This window comes from Musca autumnalis, unplaced genomic scaffold, assembly GCF_047663935.1.
Source record: "Musca autumnalis isolate F117 unplaced genomic scaffold, ASM4766393v1 scaffold_5, whole genome shotgun sequence".
Lineage (NCBI taxonomy): Eukaryota > Metazoa > Arthropoda > Insecta > Diptera > Muscidae > Musca > Musca autumnalis.
The window spans coordinates 116,372,267-116,394,441 of NW_027412088.1; the positions used below are offsets into that span (position 1 = coordinate 116,372,267).

At 33.5% G+C, this 22,175-nt stretch overlaps 1 protein-coding gene across 17 annotated transcripts in view; it reads left to right on the forward strand.

Annotated features, from left to right (window-relative positions):
• Positions 1 to 11,735: 11,735 nt before the first annotated feature.
• Src42A (Tyrosine-protein kinase Src42A) overlaps positions 11,736 to 22,175 on the forward strand; it is a 246,872-nt gene continuing 236,432 nt past the window's right edge. For 2 of the 17 annotated variants that reach the window (XM_073992351.1, XM_073992356.1), the window contains exons 1-2: positions 11,750 to 11,942; positions 13,454 to 14,224. In XM_073992351.1, the coding sequence (XP_073848452.1) occupies positions 13,937 to 14,224 (288 nt within the window). In that variant the 5' untranslated portion in view covers positions 11,750 to 11,942; positions 13,454 to 13,936. Of the gene's footprint in view, positions 12,438 to 13,453; positions 14,225 to 22,175 lie in introns of all 17 variants that reach the window. The other 15 variants (XM_073992362.1, XM_073992369.1, XM_073992361.1 and 12 more) reach the window with 12 other exon arrangements.

The following is a 22,175-nucleotide window of genomic DNA, read 5'->3' on the forward strand; positions in this document are numbered from 1 at the left end:
CTATGGATTTGACAGTTGAAATCGAGTGGATTTCGTAAATGTAAACCAAGCATTCGTCTCAAAAACACGTCAAATTACAAATTTATTGTTTAATACTGAAAATATTAGCACATTATGTTACCAATGCTAACGAAAGAGCAAATAAAGAATTATTTTATCGCAGTTTGCCCATCTAAAACAAATAAACGAATTATTTTATCGTTTAGACATCGTAAATATTAGTCTTGGTTGATTAAAATCAACTTTGTACATCAAAACAATTTTAAGTTTTGCGCCTTGTATACAATTTTTTACATTTTAAATTATTTTTAGTGTAGCAATTCACCGATGCATCTACCTTGTTTCTTGTGCCAGCGTGCAACTTTTTGTATGTTCTAGCAACATGTTGCAAAAAACAGAGTTGTACACGAGGATTTATGCCAGATTTAAAACAAATCCACTCAATACGAGGATTTATTTTTGTATGGGAAATCTGGTAGATTTTGGCTGGATTTAGCAAATAAAACCTGATAATGTGTTAAATCCGGCTAATGACGTCATATCTAAATGGGCTATTAAATTTTTTCATTCGAGTATGCCTAAAACTTCAAAACAATTGGTCTGTTCCAGAACTGCAAGAATCTACTAATTTTTACTATTTCTTCCGATAACATAAAGGAAAAAATGCTATCGTAGTAAAAAATAGTAGTTTCTTGCAGGTTCTGGAACAGGCATAAAATAAACAAACTGTGTATGTTTGTGTGGTGTTTGAATAATATGCCAAACAATTTTAAAAGCAATCGAATTCAATGATTTTTAAAATTGTTTTAAGACCATTTGTATGGAAGAAATCGGTGAGAGTTGCATGGAAACTATCAGTTTATCATATTCACAACTCGATTATGTAGAGAAAACTTAACTCTTCATTCATAGCACTGTTCCAGAACTAAAAAGTTTTTACTATTTTTACCACTTTTACACATTTTGCGTTCCCGTACACAAAATTTATATGAAAATCGTTTAAGGCTTTTACAACTTTTACGACTTTTACCACTTTATAAAGTACGGGAACAGGCCACATATTTCGCGTTTTTCATAAAATGCTCAAAAAATGCATTGTAAACAAACCCACTTGTTGCTTTTATTTTGAAGTTTTAGGAATTCAAGAAAAACAAGGGTTCTATAGATTTTTTCATTTAAATCTACCTCTTTACTTATACCATGAAATTATTTATTTATTTTCTTTTTTTTTTCATTAGACACTTTTTAACAAAAAGTACGATTGATACCATGATATAAAAATGTATCCCTGTGTGTAAAATATACGAATGTGAGCAAAGAGGGGACGATATCTCATACAGAAATTGTAAAAGTGTAACACACGACTTTATTAGTTATTTTGTATGTATACGTAAACAAACATCAGCTGGAAGTTTATATCCTCGAAAAGCTAAGTGTAACCAGCAAAGATTAACCCACTGGATCTATTAAACCCAGTGGGTTAACCTTCAATAGTGTAACCGGGGTATTATACTATGTTTACATTTACAAAATCCACTCGATTTCATCTGCCAATTCCTTTGTGCATGGCAGAATAAGAAGGTAATCTCATTAGAAAAACCCGTCCTTGAGCTGCCAAATACAACACTGCTTCGAAACAATATGAACGTTTTTGTTGTTAATTGCTCTGTTCCAGAACTGCAAGAATCTACTATTTTTTACTATTTTCTTCGATAACATAAAGGAAAAATTGTTATCGTAGTAAAAAATAGTAGCTTCTTGCAGGTTCTGGAACAGAGCAATTGTATGTCAATAGTCGTGTTCCTTTACGTGCCTGAGGTTACCAGTTTTTACCCGCAAAGTGTTCCCTTACATTTAAAAGCATACAGTTTATATGAGAATATTTCACCACTTTTACCATTTTTTGCCACTGTTACCATTTTTAAAAGTAAAGGAACATACCAAATGAAAACAATAAAAACATATGCTCTGTTCCAGTACTGCAAGAATCTACTATTTTTTACTATTTTTTCCGATAGCATAAAGGAAAAAATGTTATCGTAGTAAAAAATGGTAGCTTCTTGCAGGTTCTGGAACAGAGCAATACAGTTTTGTTTACATTCTCTTAAAATATTTGTGTATATAATTTGATTGGAGCAGAATAAAAAATGCGACCAAATATGGTAAGCAGTGTGCAAGAAATGAAACAGATGCTATGTTTACATTTACGAAATCGACTCGATTTCATCTGTCAAATCCATAGGTTAAACGTCAAATGAAATCCAATGGATTTCAGATGAGATTTCATTTGACGTTTGAGCTATGGAATTGACAGATGAAATCGAGTGGATTTCGTAAATGTAAACTTAGCAAGACATCGCGACCAATTATGGACATGTAGAAATTCTGTGAAAATTTCGCTAAAATAACTGTGTAGAAGCAGATAGAAATTTCGTTCTTCTGTTTCTGGTAAGAAAATTGTGACATCGTGGAAAAAGTTCTGATTTTGATGTTTTTTATATTTGTTCGTGTTATTGCAGAGCTTAGCAATGTGTATTCAGAATGACAAACCAAGGAAAAGATCATTTGCTTGCCAGCAGCGTTCAAAGTACGCATCCTGAGTAACAACATCCAGATACAATCATCAACCATATGCTGTTAGCTAAAAAGCCTACAAATCACTCGCCGTGTCTGAGTTGGTGACATCATTGATGTCGTCTCTAAATTCCCTTTGGTCATTTCTTATTAATATATTGTTGTTTACGATTTTAGATTTGTTGGAAAACAGATCGTTGTGAAGGTACTTCCTTTTGGTCCCATATGTCGGAAAACATACATTTCCTAGACAAAAAATATTCATCGTTGGAATCAGGCTAGAAAGGGCTACCAGTAGAAAAAATATAGCCATCTCCGTTAAGTGCCCATGGTAGCTGCTAGATAAAACCTGTTTTCGGTAAGTATTCCTTTGTAAATTGTTCAATACTTTCTAACCAGTTAACTTAAGCCAACATATTAAACGTTCATCTTTTTAGGCAATTCTCTTTTGGAAACGCTACTGTGCTGGCCGTAGTACCATGTGTGATCGTCGCCGCATTACGAGATTTGAGATGATAAACGTGTTGAAATTAGCTCATTGTGACAATTGGTTGTTTCGTCATCCGCACCGGGTCTGCATTCGCTCGATTTAACGAACTCTTCCTCAACCCAAGACGACCAAAACCGATTTGTATCGCCTCTTTAATCCGAAGAAATCTACGAGGTACCCCGTGGCCCATGCAATAATGTTTTCCGTTGTGTTCGTCGTCCATATTTCGTCAACTGATCAAGGTTCTCCGCCGGCCCACCGCTTAAATTGTTGACATGTCTAACATCGCCAAGTAAAACAAGAGAAAGTAAACTACTATATTGTAAGAATTTTTTCATAATATAAAAAAATATGTAACACCAACATAAGTTATGCAACGGTACCTTTTTAGGACTTATATTGTCTAGTTAAGCAACTACATTTATGGATGTTTTCCATATAAAAGTAAAACATCTGAAAGCTGATTAAAATGTATTATTTAATTATTTTATTTTAGAAGAATGGGGGGATTTAGTAAACATGGTAATGGTCAATAACCCATATTTGGTTTAGGATATATATACTCCGTTGTGTTCATCCTGTATAAGTTAAGATGATGATAAGAGTTTTATGCTTGATAAGTTGAAGATGAAGAACGAAATGGTGTAATGATGATGAGAGAGTTCTGTGGTGGCTGCTTGTCGGATTAAGGATAAAAATGGAGAATAGGTCACAGTATTGCCGTGAGTTCGATTTGTAGGTTTTGCTGAAAATAGATAGAAGTAAACCATGATAGGTGGCAAAATTAACAATGATTATGGGGTCTATGTCTGACCTAAAGTCCGTCCGAGATACACTTCATTACTTATATTAGCGACCTTTCCTCTATACATTTGTCGTCACAATCCCTTGAAAACTGGGAACATTTGAATTTTGCGAAAAACCATATTTTTTGTTGAGAATTTTAGATATTTAGATATTTATTTTGAAATTGTCGTTTAATTTTCAAATTAAAATGTAACTGACATATATGTATATGTTTGTTTACATACACATACATACAAAGTGTGTCAAAATCGTTTTGACTATGAAGGGACGTCGAAGCTAATACAACTCTGTGAGCGTGAGATTACCTTGTATCATTGTATCATGTCCTTTGTGTATACGTCAAGGCAAATTTATAGAAGGTATGTGCATGAATTACAACAACTAAAAAATTTACAAAAACACCATTGTTGTTATTGAAAATTAATTGTCAAAGAAAATATTGAATATTAGGGTCGTTCCAAAATTTTTTTCATGAAACACAAAAATACATTTTGAGAATCCTCTAAAATAGAACAAATTTGAACCAAAATGTAAATATAACGCATTCAGAACTCTCGCAGGTAATTTTTATTACACGTTTACGATGAAAATAAGTATTTTATGTTAGCAAATTTCGAAGCTTCAAATTTCATGAGTAGACCCTATTACATTTTGAAAACTAAATTTACAAAAAAAGTAAGAATAAAGCTGGTTGTCACTTCTACCTTTAATAAATATGCCTTGGTATACGTCAAATGAAAACTCATCTGAAATCGATTGGATTTCATTTGACGTTTGAGCAATGGAATTGACAGTCGAAATCGAGTGGATTTCGTAAGTGTAAACATAGTATTAGTTTGTATTTTTTATTTTATAACAAATTCTTCGAAATATATTCACACTTGTTTCTCTTGTGAAGAAATTATGTCGGCACCCAGCAAAAAATTTTGGAAGTTGTGCATGTGTAGTTATGATTTCACAACATCCTTCGATGCAGTCCACACGGAGTTATGAAAAATGCACTCCGTTGGATACAATTTATAAGCAGTTGCTTTAGAGATCCCTACAAAAAAAGAAACAAAACCAGTTGGTTGATCCCTACCCACCGCTGGCGAAATCATTTATTGTAAAAATAAGAAAGAGTGTATACATTTCTAAGAATTTGTTATAAAATAAAGAAATAAAAACTTAGGTTGCGAACATTTTTGCGGTAATTCACGAGACGGAAATTTTTAATGGAGTCCAGTCGGAGTCCATGTCGAAAGCTGAACTAGTGATCGGAAGGCAACATAAAAAACCTTTAGGATGATGAAGCAAAATCAGATGCACTTGGATTAATTGGAGAACGAAGAAAATAAACTCAAATTTGATTGAATTTAATGGAATCTTTTTTAGTTTGTGTTTATATAATAAAGTTCTTTGTATTATTGTTTTACACAAATAATTTTATTTATTCTGGGATATTTCGCAATGGCTTGCATTTTTATTGCATCTTTAGACTGACTAAAAATGCAATACGAAGATTGCCTTTAAATTCAATCCAAAACACTACATCAAAAGCTGTGATTTGGATCGAAAATGGAGTGCATCCTAGCTGTGTGCTGTGGAAGCAAAATTGAGTGCATCCTAGCTGCGCGCTCCCTTGTAAAATTCATAAGTGAAAAAAAAGTTTCCCTTAAATTCAATCACATTTGGGTTTACTTTCTTCGTTCTCCAATTAATCCAAGCGCATCTGATTTTGCTTCATCATTCTAAAGGTTTTTTATGTTGCCTTCCGATCACTAGTTCAGCTTTCGACATGGACTCCAACTGGACTCTACTCCATTAAAAATTTCCGTCTCGTGAATTACCGCAAAAATGTTCGTAACTTAAGTTTTTATTTCTTTATTTTATAACAAATTCTTAGAAATGTATACACTCTTTCTTATTTTTGGAAGAAATGATTTCGCCAGCGGCGGGTAGTGTCCAACCATGTGTTTTTTTTTTCTAGGGATCTCTAAAGCAATTGCTTATAAATTGTATCCAACGGAGTGCATTTTTCATAACTCCTTGTGGACTGCACCGAAGAATGTAGTGAAATCATAACTCCACATGCACAACTTCCAATATTTTTTGCTGGGCCCAGCAAAAAGTTTGCATCCGCGGATGCCGTTGAATGACTACAAGTGTACAGTACATTTGCCGTTGGAGTACATCTTTTCCTATGAATTTTACAAGAGAGCGCGCAACTAGGATGCACTCCATTTTGCTTCCACAGCACACAGCTAGGATGCACTCCATTTTCGATCCGAATCACAGCAAGCACAAACAATCTTGGCCGTTGCGATATATAACCCCTTTGTTTTGTCATCCTTCGTCGCTCTTTCTTCATAATTATTGATTCCATCTGAAAAAGAATCAATTATTAGTGATTGTAAATATTATATTAAGAGAAATACATAACGCTAAAAACTCTTTGTTAAGAAGAAATGTAGTTGAAACGTTAAAATTTAAAAATCTAACTAGGCGTTTACACCAGTCAGTTTGTCTTCAATTACAACTCTGATTTACTAACACATGCATACATTTGTCGTTTGTCTCTCAGCTGTCCATCAGTTTTTCACAGACAGCCGGGTTGACAAATTTTTGACATTTTTGTGAAAAAGAAGTGAGATGATAATTCAAATGTGCTGAAAACAAAAGAATATGTACAAAACAAAATATGTGAACGGAAAACAGAAAGAAATCGGTTATTTTCATTCATAATTTTACAACTGTTTTCGCAGTTGTCTGGACTCCTACGTCACACAGGCAAGTTGTGGGATTTTGACAACCAATACATGAAGTCAACTGTCCTGTCATTTGTAAACGCAACGTTATGTTTTTTCATTAAGCCTTGACATTTTTTCAAGACAATATTTATGAACCTTCAAAATGTGTTTATATTTTTAATATTTGTTTACATTTTTGCCTATATGCCATATGACACTAGTATTACGTACAACAACAAATTTCTATGTGGTTGTTGTATCGATTGTTGTACAACAACACTTGCTTTTACCTGTAATAATTGTACCATGCATGGTCGTATATTTTTATTGAAATATTAGGTCTGTCTGGTTACCCTAAAATTTGTAACAACTTGTACCAATTGTTGCTGTAACAGCGAGTTTTTGTAAAAATGCTTGCCTGTCACACGAACCGTTCGTACTAAAACGTATACGTTCAAAATTTGGTTCTTGTAAAATTTTACGAACCATTCGTTTTTTTCTGAAAGCTTTCGTCTATTTCATAAAAGCTTTTATATTTCAGGGTTTCCATTATACTTATTTTGTGAATTTTGCATAGGCATCTGCACGTAAAATGTGTTACTTGATGGCAACCCCGATAAACAGATGACAAACAAAATATAAGAAAAAAATGTAAACAAATTTGTCCTAAAAATATTGTGATAATATGAAGAAACGGATGTACATATACGCGAGTGGTTCTATGGAAATAAATAAAATTGCATTCCCCATCAGTTTTCATGTGTTTTGTGTCACCTATTACTCAAATTATTTAATTTTCATTCAAAACGATGGGTCTTTTCCATTCGTTTATTTTTGACGTATTCGTTCGTCTGATTTTGTTACGAAAACCAAAAACATACGAAAATAAAAAGCTTTCATTTGTTTGTCACACGAATACAAACGTCAATCGCTATGAAAACCAAATTGTGTCTTCGTTCATGAAATTGACGAACGAATGGGCAAAAACTTTTTACAAAAACACGCTGTTAGTCGTCTGTTAACACAAAAACCGATTCGAGTGATACATGTTGACAGTTCTTTCACTGAGAGTTTGCAAATTCTTGCTGGACAAATTTCTTCTAGCAAGCACCAGAGGTGGAAGCGAGTCGATTTTCGGTCGGCGGCGCGCAGCCGCTTCTCTAGCTCCGTTCCCGTACTTTTTAATAGTAAAACTCGTAAAAGAGAGAACTGCAAAAAATTTGTTCTCACGCACAAGTTTTTTGAAATAGTTCGGGAACGGAAAAATTGAAAATACGTCAAAAAAACTTGAACAAATGTCAAAGTCGCCGTATCAGCCAATCAAACGCCGGCAACCATGTTACTATTTTTTTACTCGCCCAAATTTGTCGTGTAAAAAGTTTTTAAAGAGAGCGTCATTCAGCGCCATTTTTGTTTAAAGAGAAGTGAACATTTTACAACTTTTTTGTGTACGGGAACGCTTTTTCGAGTAAAATGTGTAAAAGTCGTAAAAATTGTAAAAACTTTTTAGTTCTGGAACACAGCTTCTTTTTTTTAAGGTTTTAGCCGCCGCCGATTACATCGGCTCAAATCAGCTAAAAATCGCCGCCGTCAACTCGACTGGAGATGGCGCGCGCCGATATTTTTTAATCGGTTTAACGGAAAAAACGCTGATTACACTGGTCAACAGGACTTTTGTTTCAACCGAAGTTGCAGTTGTTTCTAGATGAAATCAGCGAGTTATTTTCAAATCCGGTCCCGGTTTTTCTCCATCAGCTCTTGTTTTTGAGATATAGCTCAAAATCGGGTTTTACGTGTTTAACCCAGACTTTCGTTATTTTCGGATACAAACAAATATTTTTTTGTGGGTTTTTCGACATTAATATTGTTACGAATGTAACTGATAGGTTTAAGTTAGTTTAGTATAATTTCCGTTAATTTAAAAATTTGAATTGTAACGTAAAGTTTTATTACGCAGTTACTTTATTTAAGCAACAACAACTACCATGTAGAACTCTCTTCATTATTCTGGATGTTACCTTTTATTAATGTGCGTTTGTTTTGTTTTGCAACAATCATGTAATTATTGCTAGTTTGTTACTTCCTTATTTCTTAAATTTGTTGTAATTACGTCACTCGTATTTCACCCATGTATGTATGTGAATGTGGTTGTTCGCTTATTGCGAATGTGCGTCTGTGTGTTCGTTGCACAGATTCGAGATGTTGCCAGATTTCTAGATAATTCTAGACCAAGGAGATTTTGGGTATAAATATGAGATTCCGGCCAAACAGTGAGCAGTTGTGAATTTTATACCGAAGTGTAAACATCGGCTAGTGAAGAAGTAAAGTAAAGCTGTGTACCATGGTACAATAATACAGGTAGCATTATCAAGCCAGCTGATGGTAACATAATGTGTCAATTGCATTGAATTGATGTCAAATTTTGACATCTTATGTTACCAACAACTGCCGATGCGGCTACCTGTGTATTTGTACCATGCTGTGTACTTAGCTATAACAGTCAGCTCCGAATAAGTGTAATAAAGTAAATAAAGCATTGTAGAAACGTAATCTAAAACGAACCCTGTTTTATTTGGTACAAATCGTATCGGGGAATAAAACAACGTCTACACGGAGATTAGTTAAATCTAATTCCGTAACAATATATTAAGGAGATGTACGCTCGATACAAATCGTTTTTATAATAGTTATGGTGAGTATATATCAAAAAAATATAGAAAATATACGACGGACCTTGTAAAAATTGCATATTTTGAGTACTTTAAGCTGTAATTACGTCATCGGGGGAAGTCATAGGATCTTCATATGGTACTCCGGATATGCTTAGGGTGTCTACTATATAATCCAGTATTCAAATGTATAATATAAAGTTCATAGCCCCCATTATTCGGCCATAACCTAAAAATCGGATTTGAAAATAACTCGCCGATTTCATCTAGAAACAACTGGAACTTCGTCTGAAACATTCAACTTTTTCAATTTTGTTGAGCAGTGTTATCATTCTAGTTGGCAAAATGCATTATTGTGAATAAAATCACATACAAAACGTAAACGAGAAATTCACAGTAATGCGTTATTTTTAACAAATTTTGACTTTTAGACTGATTTTGAGCAACTGATGTAACACCTTCTTACTCCGCCATGACTTACACGTACCGGCACAACCCAAATGACTGCTGAGCAATAAAACTTATCCGATATAGGCGAAATTTTATATACCGTAAAATTTCTTGCAAACAAGTTCCAAGAGTTCGCAAGGTACCTCATTCACAAAAGTTCAACATCTTTGCTTATAGCTCATTTAGACTAGCCATAAATCCTCAACTGGATTTAATAAATCCAGTACAAATCTCATTGCATTTAGATATACATTTCGGAGGATTTAAATGGCAGTCAGCTGATTTTTGTTCATAGCACAATTACCAAGGTAGATGCATCAGCCCAGCTGAACGAATTTAAACGACAAAAGAATTTTTTTAAATTGAATTCGTCTCAAAAAAACATACGTCAAATTACAAATTTACACTATGTTTACATTTACGTCAAATGAAATCCAGTCGATTTCAGATGAGTTTTCATTTGACATATAGGCAAAGGAATTGACAGATGAAATCGAGTGGATTTCGTAAATGTAAACATAGTATTATTGTTTAATACTGAAAATGTTAGCACATTATGCTACTAATGCTAGCTAAAGAGCAAATAAAGAATTATTTTATCGTAGTTTGCCCATCTAAAATAAATAAAAGAATTATTTTATCGTTTAGACATCATAAATATTAGTCTTGGTTGATTAAAATCAACTTTGTACATCAAAACAAATTTAATTTTTCCGCCTTGTTTACAAATTTTTACATTTTAAATTATTTTTAGTGTAGCAATTCACCGATGCATCTACCTTGTTTCTTGGGCCAGCTTGCAACTTTTTGTATTTTCTAGCAACATGTTGCAAAAAACAGAGTTGTATACGAGGATTTATGCCAGATTTAAAACAAATCCACTCAATAGGAGGATTTATTTTTGTATGGGAAATCTGGTAGATTTTGGCTGGATTTAGCAAATAAAACCTGATAATGGACTAAATCCGGCTAATGGTGTCATATCTAAATGGCATATTAAGTACATTTTACATTTTAGAGACATGTCTAGGATCGCTTTTAAATATTTAAAACAGGCCCTTGCGGCTCATATTACGACAGTATAATTTTTATCGCGTTTAAGTCCATACTGACTGAGATAATTGCCCTGTATAAATCCAACTGCCACCATTTGTTCCTTTAAAATTTTAGAAGCAATATAATGTTTAGATTCTTGGAAAGTACAACCACATCAAGAGTATTTCCACCCAGTTTCTCTCTAAACTCCACTTTTCTGTACCGCAAATTTTGTATTACAAAATATGCCAAAATTAGCCGCCAGTCGGTAAATTAGTCGGGACGACGCCGCCGATTGGCTACCATATGAACTGAGCGAGCGAGTCGAAAACGGAGTCGTCTTCGTTGTCTGGCAAGCACTAGCAATTCTTCTTCTACTTGAAAACAGTCAATCATCTGTTTTTAGTTTTTTGTTGATTTATGTTTGTGAAAATTAAAAACAATTAATTGTGGAAATAACATAGTCAAATTGTATTGTTTTATGGAGAACAAATTTGTAAAGTGGAAAAATACATTTTTGTTTAATTTTCTTTTTTCTTTTTAATAAGATATAAATTGTTGTTTTGACAATCCAGCTGATTATGCAAACAACGGGGTGTATTAGTAAGTTTACATTTACGAAATCCACTCGATTTCATCTGTCAATTCCATTGCTCAAACGTCAAATGAAATCCAATCGATTTCAGAAGAGTTTTCATTTGACGTATACTCAAAGGAATTGACAGGTGAAATCGAGTGGATTTCGTAAATGTAAACATAGTATATTTCAGGGTTTCGTGAAATCCAGTGGATTTCGGAGCATAAGTATAAACCAGGTATTACACCATTGTACAACATTCAAAAGTAAAACATTTGACATCTCATACGACATTGCTGGCTAGTGTAAACACGAAATAATTGTGAGAACGAAATAAGTAATTCCAACTCCCAACGCCCGTATGAACATGTCATTAGACATTTCAAACCAAAAGTCGAATAATCGAAAGTCGACTTGCGTATCCCTAATGTGAAATGTCAATTTGTTGTTGGTGTCGTCGTCGTTTTGTCTTTCTGTCTGAAATGGATTTTTTTTCGAAAAACGAACGGGAAATGAAAATTGTGTTTATTTATTTTAATTAATGGACATTTAGTTGTTTTCTGCATTTATCTTTGTTCTGTGAAATATAAAATAATTGTTTTCAATTTTGTGTGAGTTCAAAAGCATTGAATTGTGTGCAAGGCTGTGGCTGGAAGTACTTAATAAATGGCACACACACAAAAAAAGGGAAATAGAAAAAGTTTAACTACGAAAAATACCGTAAAAGAAAAAACACGATATAATGGAACTTGTCTTCTTGCTGTGTATGAAGTAGCCAATATTGTGCAGACGAAAGTGAATATATTTTCCAAATACATGTGTGAATGTCTGACCAGTGATTAAAAAATTCAACATATTTTAAAGATTTTTAGCAAAAAATCTCACAAAAGTTGAAATGCAAATAATGATACATTGTGAAAGGGGAATGAATATTCGCATTTTCTTTCACTTCCCCTAACTCTCTCCCTCTCCTGTTACTGTAAATGATATAAACTGTTTTCACTGCATGTTGCTTCTCGTTTTTGACAAGTTACCTCCACGAACGGATGGGATGGATGAATGTATCGAATGTATCATCGAATTATTGAGAATTGCGAAAGATAATTGTACGAAGATATATACGGCAAAAGAAAACAGCATGAAATAAAAACAATATCAACTTCATATTGTTCGCTAAATAGTGAATTTACATATGTATATGAATATGTTGTGAAATGAAGTAAAAAGTGTCAATTAGGCTCCTTCAATTGTGAATGGAATATTTGTGCTGTGTCTTCGCCTTCTTTTATTTCTTTTGTTTTCAATCATCGTTCTTATGTTTATGTGCGTTACCAGATGTTGTGAATTGCAAAACTACTGTTTTGGAAAGGACCATAATAAATGGCAATTTCCAGTTGGTTCAAAGCTATTGATATTGCTATAATAAAAATAAAACAGGGGTTTCGATTAGTCTCTACTAAATACAGTGCATATTTGTTGAAATATTATTTTACATATGTGTTGTTGTGTAATAAGCAATATTTGCGCTGTTGAAACCGGATTTTTTGAATATTATTTTCATAGCGTTTGGTAAAAATTGTACAATTAATTGAATCAATATTTGACGATACTCTTAATATAAATGCATATCAAGAAATGAATGAAAGATCGGATTTTCATTGATATTTGCCCAGCATACCTGCCCCGTTTTAAGCAATTTGAATTTGGATATTTTTAATAACTACAGAAAATTGCATTTCCGTGTAAATAAACCGTGATTGGAAGATCTGGCAACATATCTCACTCATTCAACCGCGAAGATCCGTTCACTCTTTGTTCAGCATGGATGCTGTTCTAATAAATTAAATAAAATAATCACACAACTATTTGTATCAAGATAAAAACTATGTCTTATTGTGACGAATATTATCTTTTAATATTTATATGAAACGAAGAGAGGTGTTTTTTTCAATTTAAAAGTTACGTGTGTTGAAACTGTGTATGCCTCCGTGAATTAAATTCTATATTTTCTTTCCTTCAATGATACATTCTATGATCCACCCATCCCGCATAAAAATAACAAATTATCTTTGTTGTTGTTCTTATTTGTTTACATGTGTTCTTCTGCCGCTTCCGTAAATAGAGAGTAGAATATATTTATAAATTACTTTCGGATATAAACAAATCCTGAAAAAGAACGTACAAGAAATAAAATAAGGAATGAATCAAACGATAGCAAATACAAGCTCAACAAGAACATTAAAAATACTACAAGTCCTATAAAGTGCCAACACCCCTACAACTACTATTCACTGTTCTGAATGAGAAACAGGCTTCACCATTCCCATTTGTCATCGTTTTCGTCGTCTTTTTCTCCATTACCGTCATCGTCACAAACCCACAAACGACAATCAGAAACGGAAATAAGAAATAAAACAACAAAACAAAACGGAGAATAATAATCTTCAATTGTTTTTGCGCCTACTGCTGGTGTAGCCGTGATCACTCTTAAACTATTGTTTATTATTCTTGGAAAAAGATATAGTCGCACCAATTTGGTATCATCATCAGCAACCTAGCGACCATCGAAATTTTCCAAGGAGAGTAGTGCCCATTATCTGCCATCATGGGTAATTGCTTACGCACAGAAAAATCGGATATTGACAAGGCTCATGTGGATCAACGTAATCCACTTGACGATGCTGCCGCCGTGGGGGTGGCTGGTGTTCCGCAAATCACCCTGCCAATTGGACAACCACAGGAACCAATTCGTCCTGTGCCCCAAATCCCAGAGAACGAAACAACGAATGCCAATGCAAAAATATTTGTGGCATTGTACGACTACGACGCCCGTACCGATGAAGATTTAAGCTTCCGAAAAGGAGAACATTTGGAAATATTGAATGATACACAGGTAAGTTGGAATTATAATTTAACCCTTTCAGAGTCAAAAATATTTGCTGCCCATGTAAAAACACTGGACTGAAAGGTTTAACTTATTTATTTATTCCTTTAATCAAAAAAGACCTCACCAGGAGCATTATTATTAGTTATTAATAAAACCAAAATAGGTAGTAATAGATGTGCTTACAGTGGCGAGCATTTAGAGAATAATTTTTTCCAATTTAAATTAAAATCGAATTATCCTGGAACCCTAGTTTGGATTCGCATTTACTCAACCCACTACGTGGGTATCGTTTAAAAGCTTATGCAAGTACCTATCGAACAAGTAGTCGCCTTATGAGGTCATAAGGTTTCAAACAAGGGTTTTGGAGTCGAGACATTTTTGGTTCGTCTCCGGAGTCGTTGTTTCCTACGACTCGGACGCCGGAATCGACTTCTGGCGTTTATTCTAACAGCTTTCAATATGAATAAAATATGCACACGTTTTCAATTTTTTCCTATATGTTGGCCTTTTTGTAAGGTGTTTCTTGAAAAGACCATTCGTCGAATATAATTCTCGACTACAAAACTTCTTCGTTTAAAATAAATATACAAGGAGAGAACACCACCAGGGTTGTCAGATGCGGCGATTTCTCGCCAAACGTGGCGAATTTTCAATGCGCTTGGCGACTTTTTTGACTTGGCGACATGGTGGATAGGACCTCCGCACCCATGCATGTCAGTAGTGGGATTCTCTAACTCATTTTTTGAGTTAACGACAAAAATCGATAAAATTAAAACGCAAAATTATGAATGAAAAATTCAAATTAAAGTTGACAACACTCTTGCTATCGGTAGAACTTTGCGACTACTATTTATTCGTCGCTAACTTACCGACAAACATCGTTAATTACCGAAGTTATAAGCATTTCAATTTTACCGACATTTGTCGGTAACTCAAAAAATGAGTTAGAGAATCCCACTACAGGAGGGATCTTCATGATCTAGAAAGAGAGGTCCAACGTTACAAGAGAGAACCCTTATATTAACAAGGTTACATATTGTGATTGCCGTCAGCTACCACGGCAAACTAGGGTAGTTTTGGCTCAACCACGCTTGGGATGGTGCAGCCGTCTGAATTCCTACAGGGCAAGGATTGATGACACCGTGCAAAACATCTGCCGATAATGCCCCACTGGACCGCACAATACACTGCCAAACCTACACAACTAACTTCCTAGAACAGGAGATAGACCGAGAAGCAGAGTAAGCAGTAGAACGAACATACGAGACAGCAAATACTGTTGCAACAACAATTTCTGCAGTAAAGTTCGAAAATATGTTCTATTGGCCCACCTTTTGAGTAGTCCCCATATAACGGTACCGCTCGATTTCAGTACTACATTTTCTGACCATATTATAGCTAATTCGGTAAGAAATTTAGCTAAAAACTTCAAAATATTAAACAGTATTTTTGATATCACCCTATGTATTTATCCAATTTAACTTTCAATTGAGAGGATTTTTTAAGGTTGAATGAGGATGAACAGATACTTAAAAATGTCTTTATTGATTTACATAAACTTAATTGTAATTATTTCTCGGCTCCCCCATACGTTTGAACATTGCTTACAGCCAGGGACGTACGCAGGGGGGGGGGGGGGGCACTGGGGGCCCGGCCCCCCCCGAAATGGTTTGGTCGACTACAATTTTTTGAGCTACTTTAACAAATTATTACGATTTTTTTCTCTAAAATAATTTTTTTTTTTAAATTTCAAATGAAAACTGATATTGCTCTGAAGGTTCTGTACTCATCAAGTTGTCTAAGAAATATTCAATTTTTTTTTTGTTTGAATACTCTTTTTAGAGAAACTTCCAGTAAAACTGAATTCCTTCTTTATGCCATGCCAGTGTTTTGGAATTCTGTAATGAATACAAAACTTGTTGCTAAACAGTGGGATAAAATAATGGAGAAAAATGTATTGTTGTGCATTATAAAGTGATAATATCTGCTACAAATAGCGTGTCCATCTGAATTTTTTCCTATCAGTAACAAATTTGTAGCTGAAAACAACCGTAAACGAAATTAATGCTCAAACTTTCGTTATATGGTATTGTATTAAAATCTGCTGTTATTTGTATTGTATATTACAGTGCTCTTGAACCAACTTTAAATGAAAGAAGCTTAGATGAGAAAATAAAAAAAAAAATAATTTGTAGGGTTTTTAGGTTTTGCTGGGAAACCACAAGCCCTATCAAAATGGAACCAAAGAAAATTTTGTAGCACTGAAAATTCTCTACAATATTGTTTATAAATGATATTTTCGTAGTTTTTACCAATTCTGAGATATACAAGTTCAAATTTGGACAATTCACTGACTGTATCGTCTCCTTATAAAACAATGTCAGGAATACAATTTCCTAACTTATACTTATATATCTCAAAAATGGTACAACCGAGTAAAAAAATTACGAATCCCAATCTTGTAAAGAATTTTCACCGCTATACGATTTTCTGAAGTCCCTTTTCGACAAGATTTACTGTTTTGAAGCAAATCGTGAAAACTTAACAAAAAAAACTAAAAATGTGACCTGAACTTCTATATCTCAAATATGGTAAAATCTAGGAACAAATGAAACAAATTTTCAAAGTTACAACATTTTCTTTAGCCTCATTTCGATAGGACTTGTGGTTTCTAAGCAAAATCGCGAAACCTAAAAATGTGAACTTATTCAAAATTCCCTCCAGCGATTTTTTCTTGTTTTTGGATTTTTCTAATCTATGAACATTGCTTTTCAGAATCCACAAAAACTTCCCAGTTGTAAGCTCCATTCATTTAATGTTGGTTCAAGAGCACCGTGATATTGAACCCTCAGTCATTAGGCTAACGATAAAAATGTACCTTATCGAAATAATGTTCTTAGACTAATCATATGTTTTGACGAAACACGCGTCAAACAATTTGGAGTCGATTTATCCCAGTTCGTTCGTCTGTCTGGCTCGTGCCCATTATAACTCTCGGATAGATCAACAGATTTGGTCCAAATTTTGAATCTCGCAATATTTTGTCCAAACTTCCTTTGGACACCAGACTTCAAAAATTTTCCCTAAAATCTTGAGCAAAGTCCAATCCGATTTATTCGAGACCTAGAGTAGGTTCGAATATGGATTACATCGATTCACTCCTTCAGATACCTTCAACACAAAATTTCAATTATCCGATTTGACCGAAACATCCTAAAATTACGTACATATCAAATTCTGAAACTTCTTGGTTATACAATTTATAGAAAAAAATTGGCTAAGAAGGGGCAACAACAACCATTGATGTATCAGATGGATTTTTTTCGTCTTAAACTATTTTTTTCAGGATTTAGCTAAAATGTTGCCGAGCTTTTTTTAGAGATATTTTTCGACCATGTGTTAGCGCAGTCTCAAACAGTACTGCGAGTTGGATTCGGAGTCTATGAGTCATAGATTGCATCGCCCGGATCCTGATATTTTTTTTCTTTTTTTAATGTAATTTTCTGAATTATTAGTTGGCTTTCACGGACTCTATCACTTCTTGTAAAATAGTAAAGTTTTGGTGTTTATATGCACTTAAAGAATATTTTTTTCTTACAATAATACAAAACTTTTTTAATGGCACTGAAGTTAGTGTGTGATAAAGAAGAAACGGCGTTATGTTCGGATCGAACTGTTTATATCCTCCAAACAATGTATATATCTATTCGACATATTCGCGAATGCAATCCCTGCGTTCGAACGTGGATCTATTTTCACCACTTTTTGCATGGAAGTTCTCGCAACAAAATGATTTCCAAAATGCATATTACTGACGATATTTTTAAAAACTATGCTAATAGCCTCGAATATGGAAATTGTTTCGAAAGCTATTTGCTGCGGGATTTAGAACCCAAAATGCCAAATAAGACGTAATGTGGTTGAAAATTCTGGGCTACACCAAAACCTACATCTATATGGGTAATATTAATTTGAAAGATTTTTTAGTTATTGCTTCAGTTCTGTTGGAGAATTTGGTTAAAAACTTTTGTAAGGAGACTATGCCGAACGTGGTCTGATATGGTTCATCCAAGGACTGATATATTATAATCAGTTCCAAATTTCAATCTTGTATCTAAAATATTGCGATCTCTCTCTTTTGAATGTATATACTTTGTGGCAATATTGAATATACATAAAATTAATTAATACCCCTTTAAAATAGCTTTACGTAACGATACACAACATTTTTAATTTTCATGATTTTTGGTCAAGTTGGGCCCCCCCCCGAAATGAAATCCTGCGTACGTCCCTGCTTACAGCAACCTTGGTCCTGTAGCTAGTGGTAATCAATTACTAAAAGATTATATGTCTCCTTTCTCGAAAAATTTAAATGTTGGTCACATAAATGCACAGAGTCTTTGCCCCTCTAATTCAAATGCAAAGCTTGAAGAGTTTAAAAATACGTTTGATGACTGTGGCCTTGATGTAATTGGAGTATCAGAAACGTGGTTTAAGCCGGACATTTATTCTAGTTCCTTAAATTTACATAATTACAATTTAGTGAGAAATGATCGGCCTAATAACCAAAATAATTCTGCAAACGGTAATCCTAAAGGAGGAGGAGATGTATGTATTTATATTTCAAAACACCTAAAATATAAAGTTGTGTTCAAAGGGACTAAATATGGAATCTGTGAATCGCTTTTTGTTGAAATATTTGGTAATGAATCTTCTGTGGTTGTGGGTGTTGTATATTTACCAACCGGTTCTGTTGACTCATTTGAGGATATGCATTGTGATATATAGCATTTCCAGATTAAATGAAACCTTTTCCAAATTAAATGAAACGTTTTCCAAATTAAACGAAACCTTTTCCAAATTAAATGAAACCTTTTCCAACGGAAATGAAACCTTTTCCAGATGAAATGGAACCTTTTCCAGATGAAATGAAACCTTTTCTAATTGAAATGAAACCTTTTCCATTTGAAATGAAACTTTTTCCAAATCAAATGAAACCTTTATTTTTTATTATAAGAACTTGAAACTAATATTGATTTTTATTGTTTTAAATTAACCCCCAGTTTTTGTAACTATTTTTTGTTCGTTCGTCTATATTCGTAATAATTTGGGCATCCATAGCTCAGCTCCTAGATGACATACAGACCTAATTCTTTGTAGACACGTTCTATATATAGTTAAGAATTCCTCTTTTAAAAATCAGCGTTCCACTTTTGCGCTAAGGCGAGTAAATCGATCTACAAAATTTGACAATTCGTGTGAGAACAATAAACATTTTTACAAAAACAGGGGGTAAAATGCTAACATAAATTGATGTAATTAAAACAAATATAGTTATATATGTATGTTTTTCGTTAATAAACCTTACAGTAGTGAGATTTTGTAACTCATTTTTACCTTTACTGACAAAAATTGGTAAAATTAAATCGCAAAATTATTATTGAAAATTTTCAATAAAAGTTGGCATCACTCTTGCTATCGGTGAAGGTTAGCGACTACTTTTTATTCATCGTTAACTTGCCAAACAAAAATAATAATTACCGAAATTATGTGCATTTTAATTTTAACGACTTTTGTCGGTAAGGGCAACAATGTGTTACAGAATCTCACTACAGGTATCATTGTTTTTTTTCGACTCTTTTTGAGCTTTTATTTCTTAATCTTAACTTTTTTATCAATAAAGGAAAAACAAAAACTTAAATTCTTTATGGTTTTGTTAAAATCGATCGGGAAATGAGAAATATATCAATTGACTATGTTAACATAATAATTTTCTTACGTAGTCAGTCCCTTCAGTTTTCTGCTCGGGAAACTTTCAATACAATGACCAGTTCGAACAATCTTCCTGATTTTTCTGTTGAGTGCTGTGCTCTATCGCCTCAGTGAACGATCGCGAAGTTCGGTTGTAGCGCAGCATTTTATTTTTGAAAATGCATTCTAAATCCGTTGAACATTGGGAATATGGCTGCAGGAATATAAGTTGTCTTTCCTCTTACGAATTTACTGATTATCAATTATCAGAAACGAGTTTTCTAATTCTAAGTCTGGTGTAATCTTCCCCAAAATACCTTCTATAAATTGTTTGAATTTGTCTGCATTCACACTTAAACTTGAAATTATATTACGGTACACAAAAACCCCGATTTTATTTACTGCCATTAGAGTTACATATCGATCTTATAAAGTAGGCAGCACAATCTGAAGATTAAATCCACTATCTTCTATAAATATTAAATGTTCCCTTTGTTGAAGTATCCATTTTGGAAAATACCGAGCCTGTTTTTTTTTAACTCCGACGTTTTAGGCTCCTTCTATTTCGACTGAGGCTGTTTTTAAAATAATTTTCAATTTCCGTATTTCATTTTTAAGGTTTGGAAAACATAGTTTTTTATTGTTAAGACTGAAGTAAAAACTATGAAATAATAACTAAAAAAACAAAAAAAAATAAAAAAATAAAAATAAAAAACAATGATGCTTGTAACGCTTATTCACAAATTCATTCCTATATAACTATATTTGTTATAATAACATCAATTGATGTTATTATTTTATTTTAAAACTGTAAGGGGAGAAATATCCAAATATTGGAAAATACTTCCCTTAAGTTTTGGGTTTATTGGTTTTTATTAATTTTATTATTTATACTGGGACATGAATAAGTCGCAATGCAGTATTCGTCCTCAGTTTCGCTTGCTATTGTAGCCTTTAGGCTTCCAAAGTCTTAGCGAATAATTTTATTTATTTGTTTATTCGTTTTCCAAATAAAACAAAGGCAGTTAAGCTTTACCAACTTTATTGTTCTGCAGCTCGATCACAATAGAAAGAATTTGAATCATTTCTATGACCAGCTGGACACAAGTAAAATCATTACATTTGGTTAGAACTTATCTACTACAAATATTGCAAATATTAGTATGAAAGTTAAAAACATATTGAGTGATTATTAGTTGCAATCATATCTAATTTGCATAGTTATTGAGTATTTGAGTATAATTGAGCAAAAGAGTAAGATATACATAAATCGATTTGTCGTTAAGTTTTATGGTACGAGAGAACACGAAAGTATTGGCGAGAGCAATACAATAACAATGATAATAACTTGTTCGTTAAAAGAAAGAAGAAGCATTTATATTGAGAAATAGAGAAAGTTATAGATGCTCCTTCGAGTGAAATCGTGTTAAAGTTCTGTAACCAAAGATACTAATGTAACGTAACATTGGATATTTAACATTAAAATGTAAACTGACGTTAACATATACATGTACAAATGATGTTAACAAAAATTAAATGAAATTATGTTGTCATATAATAAAAATAATAATTATTAATAATGCTGAATAAACGGGCCGCTACAACCTCCCCCTCTGTTGCATTAATCGTCCCGATGATGCAAACAGGATACCATCACTTCTTATTCTTCCAAAGATCTTTTCATTTGCTGGTTGTTGGGAATGTTGTTAGCAACTATGTTTTGGCTGACTTTGACCCTCTTTTTGTAGTACGTGGCGTTGTCCTCCTTGTTGTTTCTAGCATTGACTGCCTTTTTGATGATATTGGACGTCTTCTGTTTAGCAATTTCGTTGTTTAAAACGTTGTTAGTTCTAATATTGATCGACTTGTTGCTGACAATTTGCTTGTTTTTGAAGTTGACCATATTGTTGTTGTAAACGTTGTTGACTTTTCGTTGCTGATGTTGGTCGTCATGCGGTTTAATAGTTCTCCTGCTGTTGACGTTGGCCATCATCTTTCTGGAAATATTGTTGTTGAAGACGTTTTCTGCCTTGTTGACCATGTTGTCTGTTTTGTTGTAAGCGTTTTCGGCTCTGATATTGTTAAAACTATTGTGGATGACGTTGTCCGTCGTTTTGTAGACCACTCCGCTGTTTCCGGCGTTTTCCGTCTTATTGTTGACAATTATGTTGTTAAAAGCATTTTCCGCTTCGCTATTGGAATTTTG